Source organism: Marmota flaviventris, chromosome 10 (assembly GCF_047511675.1).
Source record: "Marmota flaviventris isolate mMarFla1 chromosome 10, mMarFla1.hap1, whole genome shotgun sequence".
NCBI classification, from domain to species: domain Eukaryota; kingdom Metazoa; phylum Chordata; class Mammalia; order Rodentia; family Sciuridae; genus Marmota; species Marmota flaviventris.
Window position 1 is genome coordinate 42014532 of NC_092507.1, and position 22958 is coordinate 42037489.

Consider the following 22958-nt stretch of genomic DNA (forward strand, 5'->3'; position numbering starts at 1 on the left):
CCCTGGTACTTTCCAAACCTCCATCTCAAGCTCACTCTCTCCCACAAGATTGAGATCCATTGAAACCACCAGCTGGCATCTACCCTGGGAGGTCTGTCCCTGCACTGGCACTTCCTGTGGCTTGGTGACCACACTGCTGTCCACTTGGATTATCAGGCCAGAAACATGCATGTCAGCGCCACCCACCTCCTCCAGCCTCACTTCCATTTCTTCTTCCTCCTGCTGATGCTACCCCCGAGCTGCTGCACAGTCCCCATCCTATCCCCCATCCCACAGCAGCCAGTCCCTGGATCTACCTTCTCCTCCCACCCTACCCCTGCTCCCACCCAGAGCCACTCTCACCGCCAAAGCCTTCTGAATTGGATCATGTCACTCCTCTGCTTAAAACCTATTTCCTGGGGCCCTTACGGGCCTCCACCCAATTGCCCAGCAACACCTTCCATGTCTCTCCTCACACAAATGCTGCAGTCAGGCTGGATGGCTGCGGGCCCTCCCTCCCACACCATTCCCTCCCATCTCTGGACCTGCATCCATCACTGCCCTCCACCCACCTCCCTGCTCTCCACCACCTCCCCATCCCCTTCTTTAGACTTCTTTTTGCTCCTACCCCATCACAGTACCCATCCCTGATATAGTCTCTACCTATTTATGGATCTTTCTCTCCTAGAAGGCAGGGTGAGGGACAGGAGAGGGGCTGCCTGCAGGGAGTCTGTGGGGAGGTGTCCCTTGTGGCTCTATGGCTGAGTCTGCAGTACTTTCCTGGGGACAAGGGCTCAGGTCCATGGCACGCAGTCAGCAGAACTGATGCAGCACCATAATGGCGGCCAAGAGCATCATCCTGGGAGTTAGACAGGCCTGGATGGAATCCTGGTCCTACAGTCTACCTGCTGGATACCCCTGGAAAAGTCACTCCACCTCTTAGAGCTGCATGTCTTCATCTGTGAAAAGGGGACCTTTTCTTTGTTAGAAAAGAGGAGGAGACCCATCCCTTCAGGCCTCCAACCTCATAGGTTAGGTGCTCACAGCTGCTTATGCAATCAACAAGCGCTCACTGACCCTGCTCTGACCAAAAAGCAGGCATGGGACAGGCCTGTCTTGCCCTCCTGCTTCTGGACTGATGGGGCAGGTAGCAGCAAGAGCTCATTGACTTCAGGGTCCCAGGAGCTCAGGGCTTCTGCAGGACCTCCATGCCTGCTTCTTGTTACCACACATAATAGAGCAGCTCCCAGTAGTCTCCAGTGTCTGCCCTATCCTGCCCTGTGGAGGCCATGCAGGGCACCCCTGGCCAGGTGTGCACTCCTAAGCAGGGTATCAGTAGCAAGTTACCGGATGAGGTCCAGCAGGGCGTCCGCCGAGCTCATGACAGGCTTCCCACTCTGCTCAGTTATCTCCTTCTGGGCTGCACCACCTGGGTGGATGATGGAGACCATGATGATGCCCACGATAACGGCCAAGAAGGTGGTCCATAGGTAGTATGCCACGGTGAGGATGCCCAGGCGGCTAGAGGTCTTGGCATCCAAGGAGGCAAGGCCAGACATCAAGCTGGGAGGAAGAGGTAGGTCAGGTCTATGGGGAGCACACACTCAATGGCAGGCACTCGGGTGTGACCACCCTAGCCCCCTCCTGGCTGTGCTCAGCCCTCTGCTTCCAACCACCCACATGCTCCAGGGAACCCTCTTCTCAGTAATCCAGTCCTGTGGCTCCTGCTAACCTCTTTCCATTCTGCTCTCCTCTTGACACCCAGGGTCAGCAGCCCAGCTGTTCACACCTTTGCCGGTGCTGTTCCCTCGGTGTGGTACCCTTCTTCTCAGAAGCTTCTCTGGCCTAACTCCTACCCAGCAGGCAATCCCAGGCTCAGGGTCACCTCTTCAGCAAAGTCTTTTTAGACTACCTGCCTCTCTCCCACAGTTAGGAGCCCATTCTGGAGCTCTCCCAACCCCCCAGCCTCCTCTATCACGACTCTGGTTATCACCATCTGTTGACCTGTCTCTGACTGTCTCTGGATTGAGTGATATGAGAGGGACAGGTCTGATTATCTGTGAGACCCCAGTCCCCAGCACTAGCCAAGTCTTAGCTTTGCTGAGTGAATCAATGAGTGAGAAAGCCAGTGAGCCCACTGGTCGGTGACCTGGGCCTAGCTAGAGTCTTGCCAATGGGTTACTGACCTCTGGCAAGCAAGTCATCCTTCCATGTTGGGGTCTCAGGAGTCCCATCTCCAAAATGACAACAAGAGTGGTCCCCTTCTCAGAGAGGAGCCAGTCTGGGCCATCGTGGGTTGGTACCTAGACCAGATCTCCCTCGTGGAAGGCTGCGTGGAGGGTGCTTGCGGATCGCTCGCTGCTCAGTTCTTCCCCATTGCTGGCCACCCCCATCTGACCCCTCTGTCCACTAGTGCAGGTCAGACCCAGAGAGTCTGTGGCTGGTGCAGGGGTGTGGGGAGGGTGGGGAGGGGGAGGGACAGAGATTAATTAAGGAAATGCTTGTGCTTTGTTTTGCTGCCAAAAGGATTTTTCCCCCAAAGCCCTTTCATTCTCTCAGATAAAGGAAATATTTGTCTGGTTTTAATCATGTCAACAAGAGCAGATAATCCCTCCCCATCCATCCACGCTCTTCTTATCAGACTACACGCAGCAGCATCCAGTGCCAGGCCAAGGCTAGGACAACAGGCCCATTCCCTGGCCTGAGCCCTGCTGTCCTGCTCACTGCCACATGGCTGGCCTGCCATATGAAGACACAGAGCGTGTGCATGGACTAGTATGTGACAACAATCCCACCATTATATATAACTAGAATGCGCCAGTACAAAATGTGGAGAAAAAGAAGTAGTTGTTATTAGTTTTCTTAACATAATTATAAGATCTTTCTAGGCTATTCTTAGCAGTCAATAAACTGTCTAAATGTTCAAACAAGAATAGACTGGAAAAGTTTGGGGGGAAAACAAAAGAGGCAAGGGTCCCTCCTCCCGGAAGCCTTTCCTGATCACCCTGCTGAAAGGAACCCCTTATCTGAGCTCCCACAGTCCCCACCTCACTGAATTACTGTTTTCTAGAAGCACCTTCCAGGCCAGGTTGGTATCTGCTGAGTCCACTCAGAGCTAGCCCCAGGCTAGTCCAGTAGCTTGTGGCTTAATGAATGAGTGATTGAATGAATGAGTCAATGTTTAGAATTATCCTTTGCCAGGATGCCATATGTTAGTGATGGGCTTAGGGTGGGGCTCAGACATAAATCCTGAAGGGCTCATAATGGGATTGTGTAGCTGGAGGAGCCGGGCTGCTGTAATCATTATCCAGGAGATTACCCCAGGCCAGAGCCAGCACATTGACCCCAAACCAAGCAGTCCTCTCTCCCAACAGAATTCCACAGTCAAGTCCAGCTACCTCAGGCTTCAGGGAAGCTGTGGCCTTGAGAGAAGGATCAGACCAACTGGATCAGAACTCGGGCCCCAACTCCAGACCTGTCTTTTTAAAATTTGTGCCACTCTGTGTCATGCCCTGTGCCCACAGAGAGAAGTCAGCACCCATTCCTGACATTAGGGAGCTTCTACTCCTGCAGTGAGTAGGGATGGAGACAAAAATCTGGGACAGGAGGGGACGTGAAATAACCACAGGACAAGGTGGATACATCAGTATGGCAAGGAAAGAGACAAGAAGGACTATCTATCTCTCTAGGGGATGAGGGTTAACTCCAGCTAGGATAGTCAGGAAGGGCTTCTTGGAGGAGGTTCTTAGAAGATAAGGAAGAGTTGGAGGTGGGGCAGATGTGCCAGGGAAGGGGATAACAGAAGTTAACGGGGAGGCTGAAAGCGTGGGGCCACTGTGTTGTTCTGTGTGGACAGAGTTCAGGTCATATTTGAAGAATGGTAATGGGACAGAAAAGACCAACTGAATGCAGCAGTGAGTGGCCTTGAATGTCAGACAGAGGGCACTGAGAGCCACCAAGGTGGTGCACAGAGTGGGGCGCAAGGGCCTGGCAGCACTTCAGCTTAATTCATCTAGCAGAATTTGCTGGATGTTTGAGGAGGAGAACTAAACACTCCTTACATTTGAGAATATCAGAGGAAAATGTACCCAAAGGGTACTGGAATGGTCCCTTTAAGGGCAAAGACTTAGATCAAAAGGTACAGCAAGTCCGTGTGCCAGAGTTCTAAGCAGCCTTTACAATGGATGGTATCACTGAGAAGATGCTCCTAATCTAATGCAATGGAGAAAAGCAATTTACCAACTTGTTATAGCCCTGCAGGAAGCCCTAGAGGTAAGTGAGCCCTCTCCAGCTTACTGGGCAGAATGTAGAGAGATATATTTGAGGGATTATGCGGTAGAGGGATAAAAAACAGACTTCAGAAAGGGGTAAAGAGGCCTGGAGGAAAAAATAACCCTACACAGGGATGGTGCCAACACAGGGACAAGCAGCTATGGGAAGCAGGAAATATAGGCTCTGGACAGAACATGATCTCCACCCCCAGCCCTGTGGGTCCCTCATTCCTCTAGAAAGGAGAGAGAGGGCTGCTGGAGAAAATGGAAGGAATCCCATTTCCTGGGACCCAAGCAGTTCTGCTCTGTAACCTCCCTCCCTCCAGCCCCAAAGGGGAAGGGCTTTCCTACTGGCTGAAGGGAGGGGGAGCAGAAATGGGACCAGGGGAGTGGGAGCTGCTGGCAAGAGCTGATCCAGAGGCTGCTCCCCAGGCAGCTGCCGGTGGTGACAATGTGACCGCAGGCAATGGCAGCAGCCAAGAGCAGGGGGACGTACTAGGAAGGCACTGATCCCAATGTGTGACCCATGCCACTCCTGGAAATCACAGTAACAAGAAAGGAGGTGGAAAATTCTGTAGTGTGTCCTTTAGGAGGCTCTTTCCAGAGCAGGGCTCCTCAAGGTCCAAGAGTTATCTGTTAAAGTGACTTTTCTAAGAATCTACAAGCTGGGACACAGTGGTGGTTGGGGGCGCTTTAGTCCATATGGACATGGTATGTATGTATACACACAAAATCTAGAAAGAAAAGTTAATAGTAATTTTCTTTGGATGGTGGGCTCACAGGTAATTTGTATTTTGTTTTTCTTTTTTGTCCATGTTTTCTAGAATCTCTAGAATGAGCATCTTTTATGTGCTACAGAACACATGAGCACCTGACAGAGGCATAAACCACAATTTGCCTCAAGATATACTGTTCCTCAAGCCCTGAACATCTAATCTACCTCATTCAATCCTTAAATAACTTGCTAAATCAGTGCTGCCCTATAGGCTTAATCCCAGCCAAAGTTGTCATTTAAAATGTTCCAATAGTCACGTTGAAAAAATAAAAATAAAAAGGAACAGGTAAAATGCATTTTTTGCAAAATTAATTTTAATAATACTTGAACTGAAATATTCCCACTTCAAAGCATAGTCCATGTAAAATTTTTACATTGTGGCCTGTTTTATATTTTAATTAAAATTAATTTTAAAAAATTTAGGATTTAGCTCCTTGATTGCACTCACAGCGTTTCAATTGTTCATTAGCTGCTTCTGCCTAGTGTCTGTTGTAGTGGATGCCCAGGTCTGAGTGAGTCACAGATAAGGAAAACAGAGCTCTGGGAGGTGAAGGCAAATGGACCAGGCTAGTAAATTCTAGAGTCAAAACCGGAACAGGGATTTCAGATTCAGAACCCTGGGAGGTTTTCTCTCTCCCTCAGGGCTTCTTGGGGTACAGACCTGGTTTAACACCCCCACTCCCATGTTCTGGTTTGGAGTGACCATGACTGTAATGTGATCCAACCTTTTTAGTTCAATTATCAAAGTTCTTGATTTGCCCTTGGCTGTGGCCCCAGTGTTTGTGGTAGGGAGCTCCCCGTATTGGGAGATGTCCAAGTGGAGCCTAGATGACCACCTCGGTATGCTAAACCCAGATAGAGTGGGAGGTCCCATAAAGATGACCTCAAATGTTTCTCCTGGCTCTGTGATTTATGGTGGGGGTGGGGAACAATAGGTAACCTTTTTTTTATCCTATTCCAATCTTGGTGGGTGCTCCTGGGAGCCCTCAAGGCCCATGAGGGCCCCAGAGAAGAGCTCCAGGAGCCTAGAGGCCTGCAACTGCCTCCTAAGCCATCTGGCCACCACTCAGAGCCCAGGGACTGGGGATCAAGAGATTGTGGTAATGAGAGGCACCGACTCGCAGAGGCAGTAGGGAGCTGGCCAGGCTCCCAGGGCCCCGCCCGATTCAATCTGGTAATTGTTCCACTTGCAGGGGCTGGGGGAAGGGAGGCAGCCGCTGCCCAGCTCCTGGTGAAGGGAGAAAAAGGCTGCTTACTGGCCTCACCTGGTTCTTACACCAACCCCCAGGTGGGAATTATGACCCCCTCTTACACCAGGTAGCTCTGGGCAGCTCAGCCATCTGCCTGAGGGCTGGTTACCGAGCAGTGCTGCCCCTATGTCCCCAGCCCAGACATTTCCCTGAGCCTTTTCCAAGGTCAGCTTAGACATCACTTTTTGGGGGAGGCCTTCCCTGACTGCCACCATCTTGGTCACTTCTCAGGCACCCTATGCTTCCTGTTTGTCTCAGGAAGCTCTTCCCTTCCTGTCCTCTCCTGCTGCTCACCTCTCAGGTTGCAGCACCTCTTTTCTCTGAAGGCCTGCCTGACCCAGGATAGGCTAGAAAGCTCCTGGGCATGTCTTACTAGCCAGAGCCCTTGGGCAAGTTCGAGAGCCTCTGCCTACCTCTGTTCCCAGTGGAGGATTAATGGCTGGTTTGTCATGAGAGCCAATCCTGGTTTAGAATAGTAAACACACAATATATTTCAATTCTTTGTGCTCCTGTGTTGTCAATGTCGTCTGACCACCTGGCCCATAGTTTGGGAGCTCCTCAGTACAGGGTTGGATTTAGTTCAATTTTAGGGCCTCAGAATCCCAGACCCTGGCATAGGCAGGCCTGGAGGCAGGTGTGTGATAGATGTGATGTTAAACCAGGGGACGTTTGGGATCAGAGGATACCTTGTGAGCTCTGGTGACTGTGAGCATCCATCGTAGCTTCCCTAAGAACAGTCATCTGAACCAGCTTTGGTCCCCTGGCCAAGTTTAGGGAGTGCCCTGGCACCGAGTCTGTGTGATATTGAGGGAGTTGGCCCCAGGACTTCCAGAAACAGATGGTGAGTTGGTAAAAGGACAGAAGTTGAATGACTATTGCAGACAGTAGACATGGCCTCTAGAGGAAGGCTCTACTTTCAGACCTCTTCTTTCTGGTCATTTTTATCAATGGCTTGGCCAAGGCTGCTGACAGCATGTGGATCAGATTTATAGAGCACAGGAAGCTGGGAGGAGCCGCTCATGTGTCAGATGAGGGACCCCAGCAGGCTGGGACCATGGGCCAATTCTGACACGATGCAACTGAACACAGACATGCTGGGCTGGACTCGGCTTCAACAGCCTGGAGAATACAAACACTGTGGGGGAGAGGGAGCCTGAGCCACAATAGCAGCACATGAAGAGGGGACAGTGGGGTTTTGTTTGTTGCCAGTCTGGTGAGTCACCTGGCATATGGAGCCACCAAAGGGCTGATGGACCCTCAGCCTGTGGGGCCAGAAGCCTGGGGACTCATAAAGAATGCCATGGGTCTGCTCTAAGACTGAGACCCTCTACCAATGAGACAGGGGAGGGGACTGTGTCCCACAAAGGGTGGCTGTGGTTGGCAGCAGATGACAGAGACATAGGCCTGGGGGAGCTGCTGGGGGCAGCACCATGGAACCCAGAATGCAGCAGACTGGGGACACCGGGAATGATGAGGAAGCTTTGGGGACCTTGATTTGGCACCAGGAGTGACTATGCAGCAGAGTTGTCCTGCCCTAGAAGGAGCTGCTTTGAGAAGGAGTGAAGTTCCAGTCACTGGAGGTATGCAAATAACTTGCTAAAGCCACAGTGAGAACACAGGTACCCTGGTCTGCTAGCACGGCCAGTCCCAACATCTTGCCTCTGGGAGACCTGAGGGACAGGGAGGAGCCTGAGCCCTTGGACCAGATCCATGGGTTCTGACCTCAGCTGGCCTAGTCACAGAGGCCTTCCCACACTGGCCCCTGGGACACTGCTGCAGGCTCCACCCCACAGAGAAGGAGGCATCTGGGGCGGGGGAGGGTGTCTCTGGGTGAGAAGGGTCCCTTTAGCCCTTCCAAGCATCTTGGGTTACTTTTTTTCCTTGAGCAGATGACAAGCCCGGCAGCTGACGGCAAGTGCCATGTTAGCACAGAGGACTTACACTTCCCAGATGGCTCTGCCACACCCCGCCCCCAAGCCAAATCCTTCGAAGACCTGAGGCAGGATGCCCTGACTCCAGCTTGCTAAAATTTGGGCTTCCCGGTCCTGGCACACCCTCCTGAAGGCAGAAATTTCTCTACAACCCCTGCATATACACCTCAGAGGACAAAGACCCACCACCTCCAGAGTCAGCCCTGCCATTGCGGGCTGGTTTGGCTTCCTAAAAAGCCCTTCTGGTGCCAGGATGACATCCACCTCCTGCGAGGAGAGCGCCCCCGCTGGGCCCAGCAGCCCTCTGCAGCCACACAGGCCACGCCTCTCCTGCTCCACTGGTGATTCCAGGGAGCAAAGGTGGCTCCCAGTGGGCAGGGGGCACTGCTGCCCTGGCATCCTTGCTGCCCTCTGAAACTCCCTCTTCCCAGGCCCCCAGGCAGCCCTCACGGAGCTCATGTCTGACCACCATCATTCTCAGCTGTATCCTGCCATGAAGGGTCGGCTCCAGTTCCACACTGTGTGAGCTGGCCTCCTACCCCTTTCTCTCTCACGTGGCAGAGAACATCAGGGCAGTGTCTCTAAGGATGACCACCACACTGTTGTCCACCATGCGCAGGGATTTCCTAGGCCCACCTGTCAGATTGGTCACCACCAGGTCATGTTAGGGAAGCCACTCCCAAAGAAAGGGAAGGCCAGGCCCATGCACATGGGAACACAGCTCTCTGCCCTTCCCTTCACCAGCGGGGTGTCTAGTATCTGTCCCACCTGCTCAGGCAGGACCTGCATGAATGAGGTTCTCCCAGGGCAGTGGTTCTCCATAGAAGGGCAGCAAGAGCTTTTTCAAAAACCCACTCATCTCCCCAGACCCTGGCACATGTTCCCATCCCACCCCTGATGAGCTCCTGCTCTGGGTGCCTTGGGGTCCTGGAAATGAATGAGATGGGTTTGTGGTCCTTGGGCGCTCCATCCAGGGGCTGGTGACACCTGCAGCTGGACAACACAAAGCTCTGGGTGGTAGCTGTAACTGAGAGAGACCAGAGCAGGGGCTAGCTCACCTGGGAGCTGGGCCAGAGGTGACTGTGAATGGATCTTCTGAGGAACAAGAGGTCTCTAACTGGAAGGGAGAAGGGGCATAGGCATCTGGGACCACTGGAAATTTTCAGAGTCACCAGACTGAAGGTCTGACCCACACACAGCCCACAGCTGGGCCATGTTTTCCTTTTGATGAGTAAGGTTCTCAGCTGACTGGGCAAGAGGACCAAAGGCGGCTCCCTAGGGCTCCCATCAGAAGACTCCACAGAGCTCTGCTAGGAATGGCTGCCCATGACTTGAGAGCAGAGTTCAGAAGCACAGGCCATACCAGATTTGGCCCCCTGGCTGCCCACAGCTCCTGCCTCCCTTCCACCCCCAGCCTGTCCTGGGGAACCCAGGGCAGCTGCCCCTGCACCCTGGCTTCCAGACCAGACTTTAGAGGCTGCTTGGCCCAGGACCATCTCCAAGAAGTCAGAACGTGGGTGTTTGGGAGTTTTCTGCCAAACTAGAGTTCCTCAGCAAGGGGGAGAAGGGAGTGGGGGAGATTCTTTGGCCAAACATGATTTCCTGACTCTAAGACAAGTAAGTTTTAAAATTCTACAAGAAACAGGAAGAAAAACAACACACACTCACACACACACACACAGAGAGAACACACATTCAGCCCACACACATGTACAGACACACATCACAGATTCCCACACAAACCCACAAACACACACTTGGATTTCTTTGCTGTGATGTGGAGCTTGCAAAACACTGCCATGCTCGGTCTCAGTGAATCATAAACACATGGATTGAGTTTTGCTTGAATGATGCCTGGTTTAAGAAATTGAAGAATGAGGGGAGAGGAGGGTTTGGCAAAAAGCAAGTGGAGAATTGGAGGCTCTAGCTGGATCCAGATGCTGGTTTAGCCACCCCTGGTTCCTTGTGTGGCTCTTGTCTGGGGATGTGTGAAAACAAGGCTCAGTTGAATTCTAAAGGTTAGACAAAATCTCCAGCCCCAGAGGGGCTATAATGGGACACACACACCACCTGCTAAGCCTTGTCTTGTAAATTTGCAGATGATATTGTGTCTGTTTGATGGTAGAGGCTGAAAATGTTGTAAATCACAGAACCCGAGGTAACTCCAGAGGCGGGGGGTGCAGTGGTATCCCAGCAGTCTCTCCAGCAGCACCCCAAGTGTCTAGTGAGGGGAAAAGGGTTTTGCAAACTCTGCTCTAGCCCTGAGCGGAAGAGTAAAATAGGATCCCCAGGCAAGGGTGCCGTGTGGAAAGTCTTACGACATGTTGAATGAAAACCAAAAAAAGTAGGAGGCAGATTTATTTTTGTGGAAGTTAACAGTAAGGTAGTCTCCAAGAACTTAAAGGAGGAGAAAGTTATCGATATATGGGGAGAGGGTTAGGCTATAAATTAAAAGCAAAAGGAATTTAAGCAGTGGGAAGTGTCCTAACTGGAAGGGACTGAGAAAAGAGGGTTGCTCGATCCCAAAGGCTGGACTTTTCTGGATGCAGAAGGTGTGATGAACATGGGATCGGTCAGAGTGGAGGTGCAGAGAACACAGCTGGGGGCAAACCACTTGGTGCCCATCTGAGCACGCCCATGGGAGAGCACCCCTGACTTAGGGACACGATGGCGCTGTGACGTGTCCTATCCGTCAGATTATTTGTTCCTTTGCCAGTGTCACGTGATAGAGAATTTTCTGAATTTTATCCAAGGTTTCTAAGTTCAGAAGTAGAGAGACAGCAAATCCTCTTATAGCCAATTTCATTTTGAGAAGAATCTCTGGAAGGGCAGGTGTGAGGTGAGAAGGCACACAGTGTCCAGGAGAAGGGAGACCCTTTTGTGGTTTGATGGCAGATCTACAGAGTAATGGAAAGGTGCACCAATGTCCAGGAGACCCAGGGGCCCTGAGAGAAATCAGGTCAAGGCCCAATCCCTGCTCCCTGTGGTTTGAAGTTAGTGTTGTGATACACCACAACACCCAAGACCAAGGCCTGTCGGCATAAAAGGCCCTCAGAGTGAACCCATAGGACCGAAAGGGAGTTGGGTCTCAACTCCCAGGGAGCTAATCTCAGAGCATGTCTGGGGTGCTTTGATAAACAATGATGGAGCATGGGGGTGTGATCTAGGACCAAAGAGCAGGAGTCACTGTGGTCTGAGCAGAGATGTGCATCTGAGAGGAGATGTGTGCAGACTCCTGCCAGCCCTACAGGAGCATGTCTGGGGTGCTTTGATAAACAATGATGGAGCATGGGGGTGTGATCTAGGACCAAAGAGCGGGAGTCACTGTGGTCTGAGCAGAGATGTGCATCTGAGAGGAGATGTGTGCAGACTCCTGCCAGCCCTACAGGACCTGTGATCCACAGTGACGCTGTGCATAAGGAACCAGAGCTGCAGGATGGCAGGGCAGCCATTTTACTTCTCTCAGCTACTGGGCACTGGAAGGAAGCTTCCCTGAACAAAATAAGCTGACCTTGGCTGATGTGGTAGAAGCCTCAAGAACAAGACACTGGACTTCCTGTTTGTATGAGGAGTTGGACTGTGCTAGACATACACAGTTTTCCAGTGTCAGTAACAAAGCAATAACCAAGCATAATTAAACTTGCCTTTGAAGATAGCTGGAGCTGCTGGTGACAGTCAGTAGGCATCGTGTCAGAGTGCCCTCCAGATGCTTATCCTCCCAGCCTTGGAATGGCTACTCTCTAATTAGATGACTACCAGATGAAGCAGTCAGTCCACATTCAGAGGCTACTAGCTAAAAATGTACTTATCTTCAGAATCCCCAGGGGAGCTGGGAGCTGCTTGTACCTGGAAGGACATGTGGATGTGATCTAGGAGCACAGAGCTGAGTCCCTAAGAGACAGGCTGAGGACAAAGCAGTCCCTCCCCTGCAGGTGCGCTCCATCTGGGCATCACCCTTTGAAGGAGTTCTTCTGCCTCTTTGAAATGATATTCTCTCTTTTTCAGAGCACATGTAACTGAATTCACAGAAATACACATATGATGAGGTCGGGGCCTCAGACAAGAACAGAGCTGGCAAACCTGGAGTCACACTGGTTCCACAATTAAATAATGAAATTGTCCCACCAGCAAACAGATCTAACCAGAGGGTTCCCATGTGGTGAGCCTATAGGGAGAATGCTCTGGCCAGAGGTTGAATGTGTCTGTCCCCTTTGGCAAGTATATTTATCTCTGTGAATGAATAAATTAGCATTTGGTTTATTTGGTCATCTCTTGGCAGCATCAGAGAATTGGCTGACCAGCTCTGGGGACCAGGCAAGATTGAGCCTCTGAACTAATCACCAAGGACACCCTGGATCTATGAACTCACTACTAAAACGAGAGCAAACATTTAAAATAATAATAATAATAACAACAACAACAACAATAATAATAATACAAGTGGCAGAATTTGAATTGTGGAATGATGTTTTTTTCCCTCTGTTATCCAAAATATTTGTAATTTGTTTATGTATTTTTTAAAATTACAAACACATCTTTAAATGTACAAAAATAATCTTTAAAAGATGACTCCTCACCATGTCACAAAGGTTCAAATGTTGGACAGGAAACTTTCCTCTGCTCCAGCTGTGCTCCTATTGCTCTTTATACATTTAATAAACACTATTGGGTACCTCCTAATCCCTAGGCTAGATAAAGTGCATTTTTCAGAGTTATTTCCACAGTAAGAGAGCTGTGGTTGTTCAGAAATTTCTTGATGAGCCACCTGGATTAGAAACCAAGCAGCAGCAGCCCCCAACCCAGCCCCGTGCTCCAGGGACAGAGCATGAGTAGAAGTGATTCTGGAAGACAAAGGCAGGATTTCTGGCTTGTCTGGGGGCAGAATTAGAAGGAAGGTGAAGAGAGAGAAAGAGGTAGATATCCCATGAGGAAACCTCCAAGAGTCCTTGCCCAATGTAGGCCTCTTCCTGAGCACGGGCAGGTCTGTCACTTGCTTCTAATAGGCTATGATGGGATGTCACTCATATGATCATATTGTATAAGACTTGGTCTAAGAGGACTGGAGAGTGAGAGACTCCCCAGCTCAGGGGAAGTGTGGGACCGTGCTGTGAATTGCCTGTGAAGGGAGCTAGCAGTCAGGAACTGCAGATGGCCTCTAGGAACCCAGAGTGACCTCCAGCTGGCAGCCATTAAGAAGCCACAAGGAAATGACTCTGCCTGCAACCTCAAGGAGTTGGAAATGGGTTCTTCCATGGCAGGGCCACCAGATGAAAACAAAGGCCTGCTGACACCTTGGCTGAGACCCTGTGAGACACTGAAGTGAGGGCGTGGGCTTCCACGCCACAAAAACCCTAGATTTGTTTTACGTCGAGTCTGTGGTAAAGTTACATAGCAATAGATAACTGGGGGACAGTCAGGAGAAAGCTGACAGCCTGTGATCTTTGTGAGTGAAACTTGTGAGTGAGCAATGTCCACATGACTGGGGAATGGAGAAACTGCTGGGTTACAGGAGTGTGAGGGCCAAAAGCAAGATACAGTGAGCACAGAGTTCATGGAAAAGGCGGAGGCTTTGGGGGACTGGCCTGGGCAGTAGGTGAGCACATCATGGTGAAATGGGAGAGAGGTTGTCCATACCTCTGCAAAAAGCCACCGGAGACATGGTGTATGTGACATAGGTGCTACATGCAGGTCTATATTGGTGTCGAGGGAGCACCACATGGGGCTCAGTTGAGGGGACTTCCCAGGAGAGATGTCAGGTAAGCTCTAGTGGCCAAACCCCATATAAGAAAGGGGCCACCCAAGGGGGCTGCCTGCTGAGAGCAGAAACAGAAGTGCAGGGTTTCATGAATCACCTGGGCCTTGGAGAAGCTTTAAATAATTAGTAACATTTAAATAATCTGTAGCATTTGTAACATCCTCAGAGGTGTGCTGGGTCTTTGGGCATGTCACTTTCTCATTTGGGAGGAAGATGCCTCTCCTATTTTACAGATAACACTGAGGCTCAGGTGGTCAGAGACTTGGTTAAGTGGGCACATCTAGTGATAAGAACAGAGCTCCTGTTCTTGTCCTGGACCTCCTGTAGGTCCTTGGCATCCTGCCTGTGCTGCTGGTCCCCTCCCTCACTGTGACTTCCGCAGCCACAGCTAGCAGGCATAGGTGGCATCCTGCTGGACAGTAGCATATCTGAGGGGCTCAGGCTAGGGGCTGGATTAGAATAGATTCTAGAAAGAGGCCCCAGAGTTAGAAGATGCTGGGAACAGTGACTGAGCTGGGCTCCAACTCAGCCCTGTGGGCCCTGCCTCACTCCCCAGGGACCTCCCTTCCCTTCTATGGAACAAAGAGTCTCTGTGATGGTCTCCCTACCAGATGGTGAGGTCCTCTAAGGCAGAACCATCTCTCCTGTCCACCTCACTGCTACTGCCACAGCTCTTTACATCTCATCATCTTTTTACATCTGCTGGTCATGCTGACCACCAAAAGGAGGTCATTGTGAAACCAAGGTGGGGAGAACCTGATCCCCTCCCAGCACACACCACCCTACCATGAGGGATCATGCCAACTGGACCTGGTCCTTGGCAGGGCTACTTCTTGTCCAGCCAGAAGAGTGGTTACTCCAGATAGGAATGCTATTTCATTTACTCAAATAGACGCCACTACCCCCAAAGGATGCCCGTACCTCATAATGAGATTCATCAATTATGACCACAGATTCATTTACCTAACAACATCGGGCACATCCAGGTTATAAGTATTATCAGAGGTGGACACAGGCTGTCCTCAGTGGCTACCAACAAACAAGGAGCTGGGTGGGAGGATTTCACAGACAGAAACTTGAGTTAGTAAATCGGTCACGAGTACAGGGTGAGAACTAAATAGAAGACAGGGCATCGGAGGCAGGGGCTCAGCAGGATTGACAGTGTGCAGACACAAAAGCTTAGAGACAGATGAGGTGGCAGTCTATCTCCAGGGCTTGGTGTAGGGAGGAGGCAGAGGCTGTTATGAGATGAGATGGGAGCAGACATGGGTGCCAGTCTTTGAGCCCAGACTTGCAGCTTGTTGGAACCAGAAGCAAAGTATCCTGAATCTGAACCCTCCCCGCTGCCTGTGACCAATATACCCCCAAAGCCTCTGATTTCTGGGGCGCAGTGTGGAGCTACTGGGGATGGAAGAGTAGCCGATCTTATGCTGGACTCAAGCTGCCCAGCCAGAGGACAGACCCCAAGACCATCTGTTTTTTTTTTTAAATCATAATATTTGTGGGGCTTTAAAAACACAGCCCTACTCAGCCCCTTGGCAGTTCTGGTGCAGTAAACCCTGGGTGAGGTCTGACACAAATTTGTCAAAGGGGCTCTGGAGATTCGTCTTTCCCTGAATGACAGCCACACCAGTGTGGGTGTTCTTTAGGAGCAGGGACATCCAGCCCTGGGACAGCAAGAACAAAGCTCAGGAAACATTAGTTGATGCATGACGGGTTATAGATCCATTTGAGAACCAAGGAAGGAGGGTTCAGGAGATTTGGGGCCCAGAAATGCGTCATTCTTCCCCCAAGAAGGTTTAATTCTCCCTTGGTTGGAAAATGTTAGAGCATTTCCATTTTTCAGTGACGTGGTTGCTCTGCATCAGCCCAAACTGTATATAAACAAATGAAATGTATGAATACACTGGCTTTTCTCAAGTTAATACTACATTCCTGTTCTAGCCAAGAAAAAGCACTCCAGCCTAGTGGAGGGGACCAGGGGCGAGAGCCAGGGCTCAGGGGAGCTGGACCAGCCCTTAGCCACAGGGAGCACAGGAGCCCGTGGAGGGTGCCTTCTCCCAGATCACACAACAGTGAGGGGCAGGTCGAGTACCCAGGCCTTGGACTTCTGAACTGGCTTTTTTCCCTTAAGCTGAGCGACTTACACCAGGGCACATAGCCATCAAATGGCAGAGCAGGACAGGAACCAGTATGACTCCAGGGTCCATGCTCTGTATTTGCAGTGTCCTCTGAGTAGAACAGAATGCCCAGGCAGCAAGGAGAGTCAACAGCAAAGGGGCCCAACACAGCCTGGCGGGAGTCCTATCCTCCCTCTTTTCATCTCCTCGCCAGTCTCCCCCACAGCCTGCAAGTTCCTTGAGGTCAGACAAGTGCCTGGTCATCTCTGTATCTGCAGTGCCCACTACAGGGAAAAGTACTCAAGAAGCACAGTGCATGGTTGTTGATTCATTCATTAGTTCATTAGACAAGCATTATTGAGTGTCTACTATGTGACAGGCACTTGGCTAGATGCTGACAACCCGGAATTGAATGTCAACAGAGTGCTGATGCTGCTTTACCATCCATTGGAAAATAAAGAGACAATGAATACGTGCAGAATGACAATACAGTGAGCACCAGGGAGAGAAAGGGCAGAGCAAGGGAGAGCAAGGTGGTGTGCGGGGACGGGCGGGAAGGGCCTTTCTAAGGTAAGGGGGTGACATGTAAGTTTTGAGATCTACACAGAGAGGAGGAGGAAGGGGTGTAAGATACAGGGGAAGCATGTTCCAGGTGGAAGGGACAGCAGGTGTGGAGGTCCTGAGCTGTGGGAGGGTCTGGCCTCCCTAAGGGACCAAGGCCCTCAGAACTGGAGTGAATGTGACATGAAATAGGGGTGGAGTTGACAGGAAGCAGCAGACCATATGGGGCTTCCTAGACCAGGTAAAGGATTTTAGGGTTTATTTTTATTGGTATTGGGGATTGAACTTAGATTGACCACTGAGCCACATCTCCAGCCCTATTTTAAATTTTATTTAGAGACAGGGTCTCACTGAGTTGCTTATCACCTCGCCGTTGCTGAGGCTGGCTTTGAACTTGTGATCCTCCTGCCTCAGCCTCCTGAGCTGCTGGGATTATAAGCATGGACCACTGCGCCCAGCTTAGGGTTTATTTTAAATACATGGAAGCTATTGAAGGCAAATATTGAGTTCATTCTGCCACTGGGTGGAGAACAGATGGGGCAGAGTAGTGGGGGACAAGAACCTAGGTGAGATTACTGTGGAGTCAGGACATGAAAGAGAGAGCCCTGGACCTACGGGGAGGGATGAGTTGAGCTGAAGTTGCTATTGCCTGACTGTGGGGTGAGGAAAGGGGTGACCAAGGGCCTGGGCACGGGGAGCTGCGGTTAGTGACAGCAAAAAACAGAAGGAACTGTTCTGCTGGGTAAAATCTCAAGTTGGTGACACTAAACTTAAAATGCTTGTGAAAGAAACATTGACATGGATGTCAAATAGGTAGCTGGTTAATCAAGTGTGGAGCTCACATTCCTACACCTAAGAGCCCTGGGTCATGGGTGGCATATTGAAGCCATGAGGTTAGAGCAGGAAAGGCCTGAGAGGCTGCAACATGTCAAGGCTGAGCAGAGGAAGAGAAGCTGAGGGGCAGAAGCCAGGGGAGGGCAAGGCCACTGGCAGAGTGTCCCAGGAGGGTAAGAGGGACCAATAATATGAACTGCTGATGGAGAAGTCATGCAGAACAGGAACTGAAATTGTCCTTTGGAATTAGCAACATGGAGGTCACTGATGACCTTGACAAATTCACCAGCTCCATGAATGACTCCAAGGATGCACAAAGAGGAGACAAGAACCAGAGCAGGATGAGGAGTCAGAGGAGGAGTCCTGAAGGAGGTGGCTTTCAGCAGAGTTTAGAAGACTGAGTCAGAGATCTGAATGCTGCCTACAAGAGCCTCCCAGTAGGAGCACGAGGTACCACTGAGGAGCCCCTGACCTGGGAGCTTCATCCCCACCTTACAAGAGAGGGCGGAGGGGGGCTGGGATTGTGGCTCAGTGGTAGAGCACTTGCCTAGCATGTGCAAGGCACTGGGTTCAATCCTCAGCACCACATAAAAATAAATAAAATAAAGGCATGTGTCCCAACAACAACTAAAAAAAAAAAAAAAAAAAAAAAAAAAAAAAGAAAGAAAGAAAGAAAATTAAAAAAAAATAAAGAGAGGGCAGAGGAGCTGGCTCACTCCTCAACAGCAGGGGAGCCCAGGGGACAGACTGCCCTGCCCCCGCCCCACCTGCTTCTCACCTGGAGACCACCAGTGGTAGGATCAGCATCTTCAACATCCTCATCAAGAGCTCTCCAGGGAACTGGAAATAACTAATTTCCTGAAAACACAGCAAGAGCTGGAGTTATAGCAGGTGGCACAGACTTCTTGGTCGCTCAATTCTTTGCCATTTGCAAAGTGCTATCACATCTGCACCCTCCTGTCTAGCTCATGGGCTGCAGAGTCAAGGGAGAAAGAACAGGCTTTGGAGCCAAACAGCCCTGGGTTCCAATCCCAGCAACTCCCCTTCATAACCAGCTGTGTGACCTTAAGCAGGTGATCCCACCCAAGTTTCCCCCTGTAACATGAAGATGATAACTGTTAGTTGCGGAGCAGGCTGAATGAATGTTAGCTGCAGGGTGGCCTGGACACTTGACCCCCATCCGTCTAGTTCTTTATCACTGTTTGCCTCAAGGCTGGACACTCAACCTCATTCAAGGCTGAACACTTGACCCCCACCTGTCTGGTCCAATGGAAACCCACATCTGGTCTCTGCCCCGTCTGTCTGAAGACAGAAGATGACACCCTTAGCAACTACTGCATGATCCAATCACTGTATGACAATAAGGCAGCTTGCAGACCCAGAGACCCCATTAGATTTTGGCTGCAGGGCTCCCCCAACTCGCTTTGCTCTCTTCCTCCCTCTCTCTCTTTCTCTGCTCTCTCTCTCTCTCTCTCTCTCTCTCTCTCTCTCTCTCTTCCTTCCCTGTTAATCAGACACAACCACAATAAAGATCTCTTGGTTGCTCCGAGTGTAGTGGTCACTTTCCTTTCAATAACTACCTCAGACGGTTACTGGGAGGCTCAGTGAGAGAATGCACATAAGCACTTAGCACAGCACCTGGATGAATAAATGTTCAGTACTCCCAGTAAACAACATCTCTCCCCATTGACTCCATTCACCAGCCTATCTGATCCATGGTGTAGAATCCATCTTCAACAGCAGACCTAAGTGGCAAGAGGGCAGGGCTGAGCATTGTTCCTGCAACCCATACTGTGATGGGAATCATACTGGGGACCCCAAAATAAATTAGGAATGGTTCCTGCCCAAGTCCCCAGTTTCATTTATGAGAAGAAGGACTTATAAGCAGACCACTGCCCTCTTGAGAGAAAGTTTCTCCACTTGTGCTGGTCCACTCTCTAGCCTTTCCCTCCAAATGCCGAGAAAAGACCTGATTGGATGGTTATACACCAATCAGTATCAAAGATCCCCACTAGGCAGAGTTCTAGCATCTGCCCCTTCATCAGCTGTGGGCTCAGGCCTATCCCCAGATCTTTCCAGGGTCCCAAATCTTTGCCCCATCTGCTCTCCTGATGACAAGTCACAGGAGTAAATCCCTGAAGCAGAAGCAGAGGGACCACCAAGCCCAGATAAATTTGACTTTGAGATAATAATAATCCATTCTTGTTCTAAAACATGATTTATTGTTTCTCTAAAAGTCTAACTTAATGGGGTGTGCTGTTTTCTCAGGTTTAAATTTAATTCAGTTTTGCTATTTCTGGCAACTCTGGCTTGGGGCCCCTTTCTCCAGCCGGTGAGGCTGTGGGTGAGGCAGACAAATGGACTTTCAAACACCATCCAAGTTACATTTTTGTGCTTGCAACCATTTCTAAAATATCAGTGCCAAACATGAGGATCTGTTAATGGTCTGATGCTTTTTAAAGCCTCAAATCATAGGATTTTGATGCTCCAAGGGGCTTTAAAGATCTCGTCCAGCCCACTCATTCTGTAGAGGAAGAAACTGAACCAGGAGGGGGAGGTGACTTGTTCATGGAGTGACAGAGAGGACAGAGAATCAGGCTTCCTAGTTTCATTCTACTATTTCCAATGCACCTGGAAAATTGGCTTTTTAAAGAAGTATACTCATTGCATCTATATATTTTAGATTAATTATAATCCACATATGCATTTTTTTCTATAAACTGAATAGTGCTGTAATTATAAAAGATAGCCTCTTCCTCCCCTCTCTATCTCCACCCTTCAACTTCCCAGGAAGGAACACCTTCAACTTCTCTGTTTCCCCTAGTATGACTATTTCTAGCTAATGTGGTTACAATGCTATTTCTCATGTTACCAGTTTGACATCTATTAACTTCCCTGCCGTGATGATGAGGACTTCGTCCCCGCCTGCTCTGTTCCTCTTCCCATTTCACCATTATTCGTATGTCAATTTTCGGGTGAATCAGTAGTCGAGGTTTACAAAATTTTGACCATCAAATATGTTCACTGCTGAGCCAAGTAATGTGCTCCAGCCTGGCCTTCTCATCTGTTAGACCTTTATTTTCCTCCTGAAGTTAGTAATTCACTGATGTTTCATTTGCTTTGAAATGAAAAATTTCAAAATGATTTTTCATTTAATGAACTACTCATCAATTTCTTCCAAATGTTTCAACTTGTCTATTAAAATGTCTGGTAGTAGGGGCTGGGGCTGGGGCTCAGTGATAGGGCACTTGCCTGGCATGTGTGAGGCACTGGGTTTGATTCTCAGCATCGCATATGAATAAATAAATAAGTTAATTAATTAAGGTCTATTAGCAACTAAAAAATATTTTTTTAAATGTCTAATAATAGCATTTTCTATGCACACAGGTACCTCGGTTTCCTTTTCCCCTCCGACAGCTCTCTGCCTTCCCATCCCAGTTTGGACAGCCTGCTCTCTAAGCCCTAGAGGCTGTCATGGGCCTCTTCTGGCTGTCATTCTGGGACTTTATCCAGCATAGGATCCCTGTTTCCTGGGTCCCTTGTTTAGTTTATTTTCTTGTTTTCGTGGAACATCTCCTTTGGTAGCTGAGAAAGGCTGGGAGGAAGGGAAACTTGTGAATCTTTACGTGCAGCCTGGTCATTGGTAAGGTTCTCAGTTGAAAATAATCTCTGCTCCCAACGTTGAAGGCATTTCTCCTTTGTCTTTAACTTCCAGTGTTGCTTAAGATGTTCAAAGCCATTCTTACGTCTCCTGCTCCTTACATGAGAACTGTTCTTATTCCCTTGGAACTGTTTAAAGACATCTGTTTATCTTCACTTTTCAGTAATTTCATGGTGACGTGTGATAGTATGTGATGGAATTTTCTTTTCTTCTCTTTCTTGTGCTATGCCTCCTTGACACTGAGAAACTTGGAGTATTCTCTGCAATTTTTTTTCTTTCCTCCATTTTTACTGTTAACACTCTTTAAAATTGGCATGTTGGGCACTCCACTTTGCTTCTATTTTCTTTTTCTATTTTCATCTTTTTGTTTTACTTTCTGAGTGATTTCTACAACTGTGTCCCAACTATTGACATTTTTATCTTGGTTCTTCTATTTTTTGATTTCCCAAAGCTCTTTCTTATTCTCCAATGTATTGTTCCTTCTTTTTAGCATCCCATTCTGCTTTCTGCCTGTTTGTTTTTGTGGTGTGGGGGACTGAACCATGAGCCCCACTCCCAGCCCCCATATTCTGTTCTGTTTTATGGTAACTGTATCTTCTCTCAGGTCACCAAAGATCTTAAGAAAAGATTTCAAAAGTTGTATTCTACTCCCTGCATTGTCTTTGCTTCTTTTTTGAGAAAAGAAGATTTATTTTTCTCTTTGTTTAGTTTATTTTACATTTGCAGCTGCTTTCCTTAAATTTCTGGTGACTTTGGCTTTCTGCTCACATTAAGAGTAAAGCACTGGCAGGAAAGATGATGGAATGAGATGGACACCATTACCCTAGGTACATGTATGACTGCACATAGGATGTGATACTACATCGTGTACAACCAGAGAAATGTAAAGATGTGCTGCAGTTGTGTACAGTGAATCAAAATGCATTCTGCTGTCATATATACCTAATTAAAATAAATAAATAAATTTAACAATAAAAAAAAGAGTAAAGCACTGAACTTAGATGTATGTAGGGGTTTGTCAACTGATTGGCCCCTGGGGGCAGGGTAATGGGTGCAACCTGGCTTTTTTGCTGGAGATGGGTAGAGTGGAAATTCCTTTCTATCAGGATTTGGAGATCTTTGCTCCAAGCCTTCAGTGAGTTCTCTTCCTCCCATTGTAGAAGGAGACTGTGGACAGAAATCTAGTGCAGGTGTCTGTTAATTTGTTTGAAGCCTGTGCCTTACCACTGTCCCTTTCCCCAGCACATGCAGGTAGGTCTGATGTCCCTAAGTCAAGCTTCTGTTTCTTTTTTTGGACAGGCAGGAGGTAGAGGCAGGAGGATGGAGATCCTCTGGCCACCATAAACTGGAGGGGCCCTTGGGGTCTCATTACTCTAATTACAAAATTCCAGCCAATGTCCCTACTTTCAACTCCATACCTCACCTGAGCCTAGAACACACTGTGCACCTCCAAATCCAGAGCACTTCTGGAGTTCTGCAGGACAAGCTGCTTGGTCTCACTTCTATAGACATTAAGATGTTGGCTTTCTGCGCATTACTAAACGAGATCATTCAACTCCATCCTCTTCCCACATGGCCGAATTTGATGCAGTCTCTCTGCTTCCTTTCTCAGCGATCTCCTTTTATATCCCCTTTGTTTGGGGTGGTTCATAGCCTCTAAAAATTCCATTATTATAATTTCCAGGAAGGAGAGGAAAATGAATGTAATTGTAATTCCCCATTAACTGGTTTAACTGGAAGTCTCAAAACAGTCCATATTTTTTTTTTTACTAGCTATTCATATCCAAAGGTAAAAATCATATAATTTTGTAAGTTTCTTTT

The 22958-nt window shown here is 49.1% G+C and overlaps 1 protein-coding gene across 2 annotated transcripts in view; it reads right to left on the reverse strand.

Annotated features, from left to right (window-relative positions):
• Positions 1 to 22958, reverse strand: part of Slc1a7 (solute carrier family 1 member 7) — a 43052-nt gene that overhangs the window by 17262 nt on the left and 2832 nt on the right. The window contains exons 2-3 of one of the 2 annotated variants that reach the window (XM_027945039.3): positions 18255 to 18334; positions 1327 to 1542 (exon numbers count right to left, since the gene is read on the reverse strand). In XM_027945039.3, the coding sequence (XP_027800840.2) occupies positions 1327 to 1542; positions 18255 to 18334 (296 nt within the window). The remainder of the gene's footprint in view (positions 1 to 1326; positions 1543 to 18254; positions 18335 to 22958) is intronic. The other variant, XM_027945040.3, reaches the window with a different exon arrangement.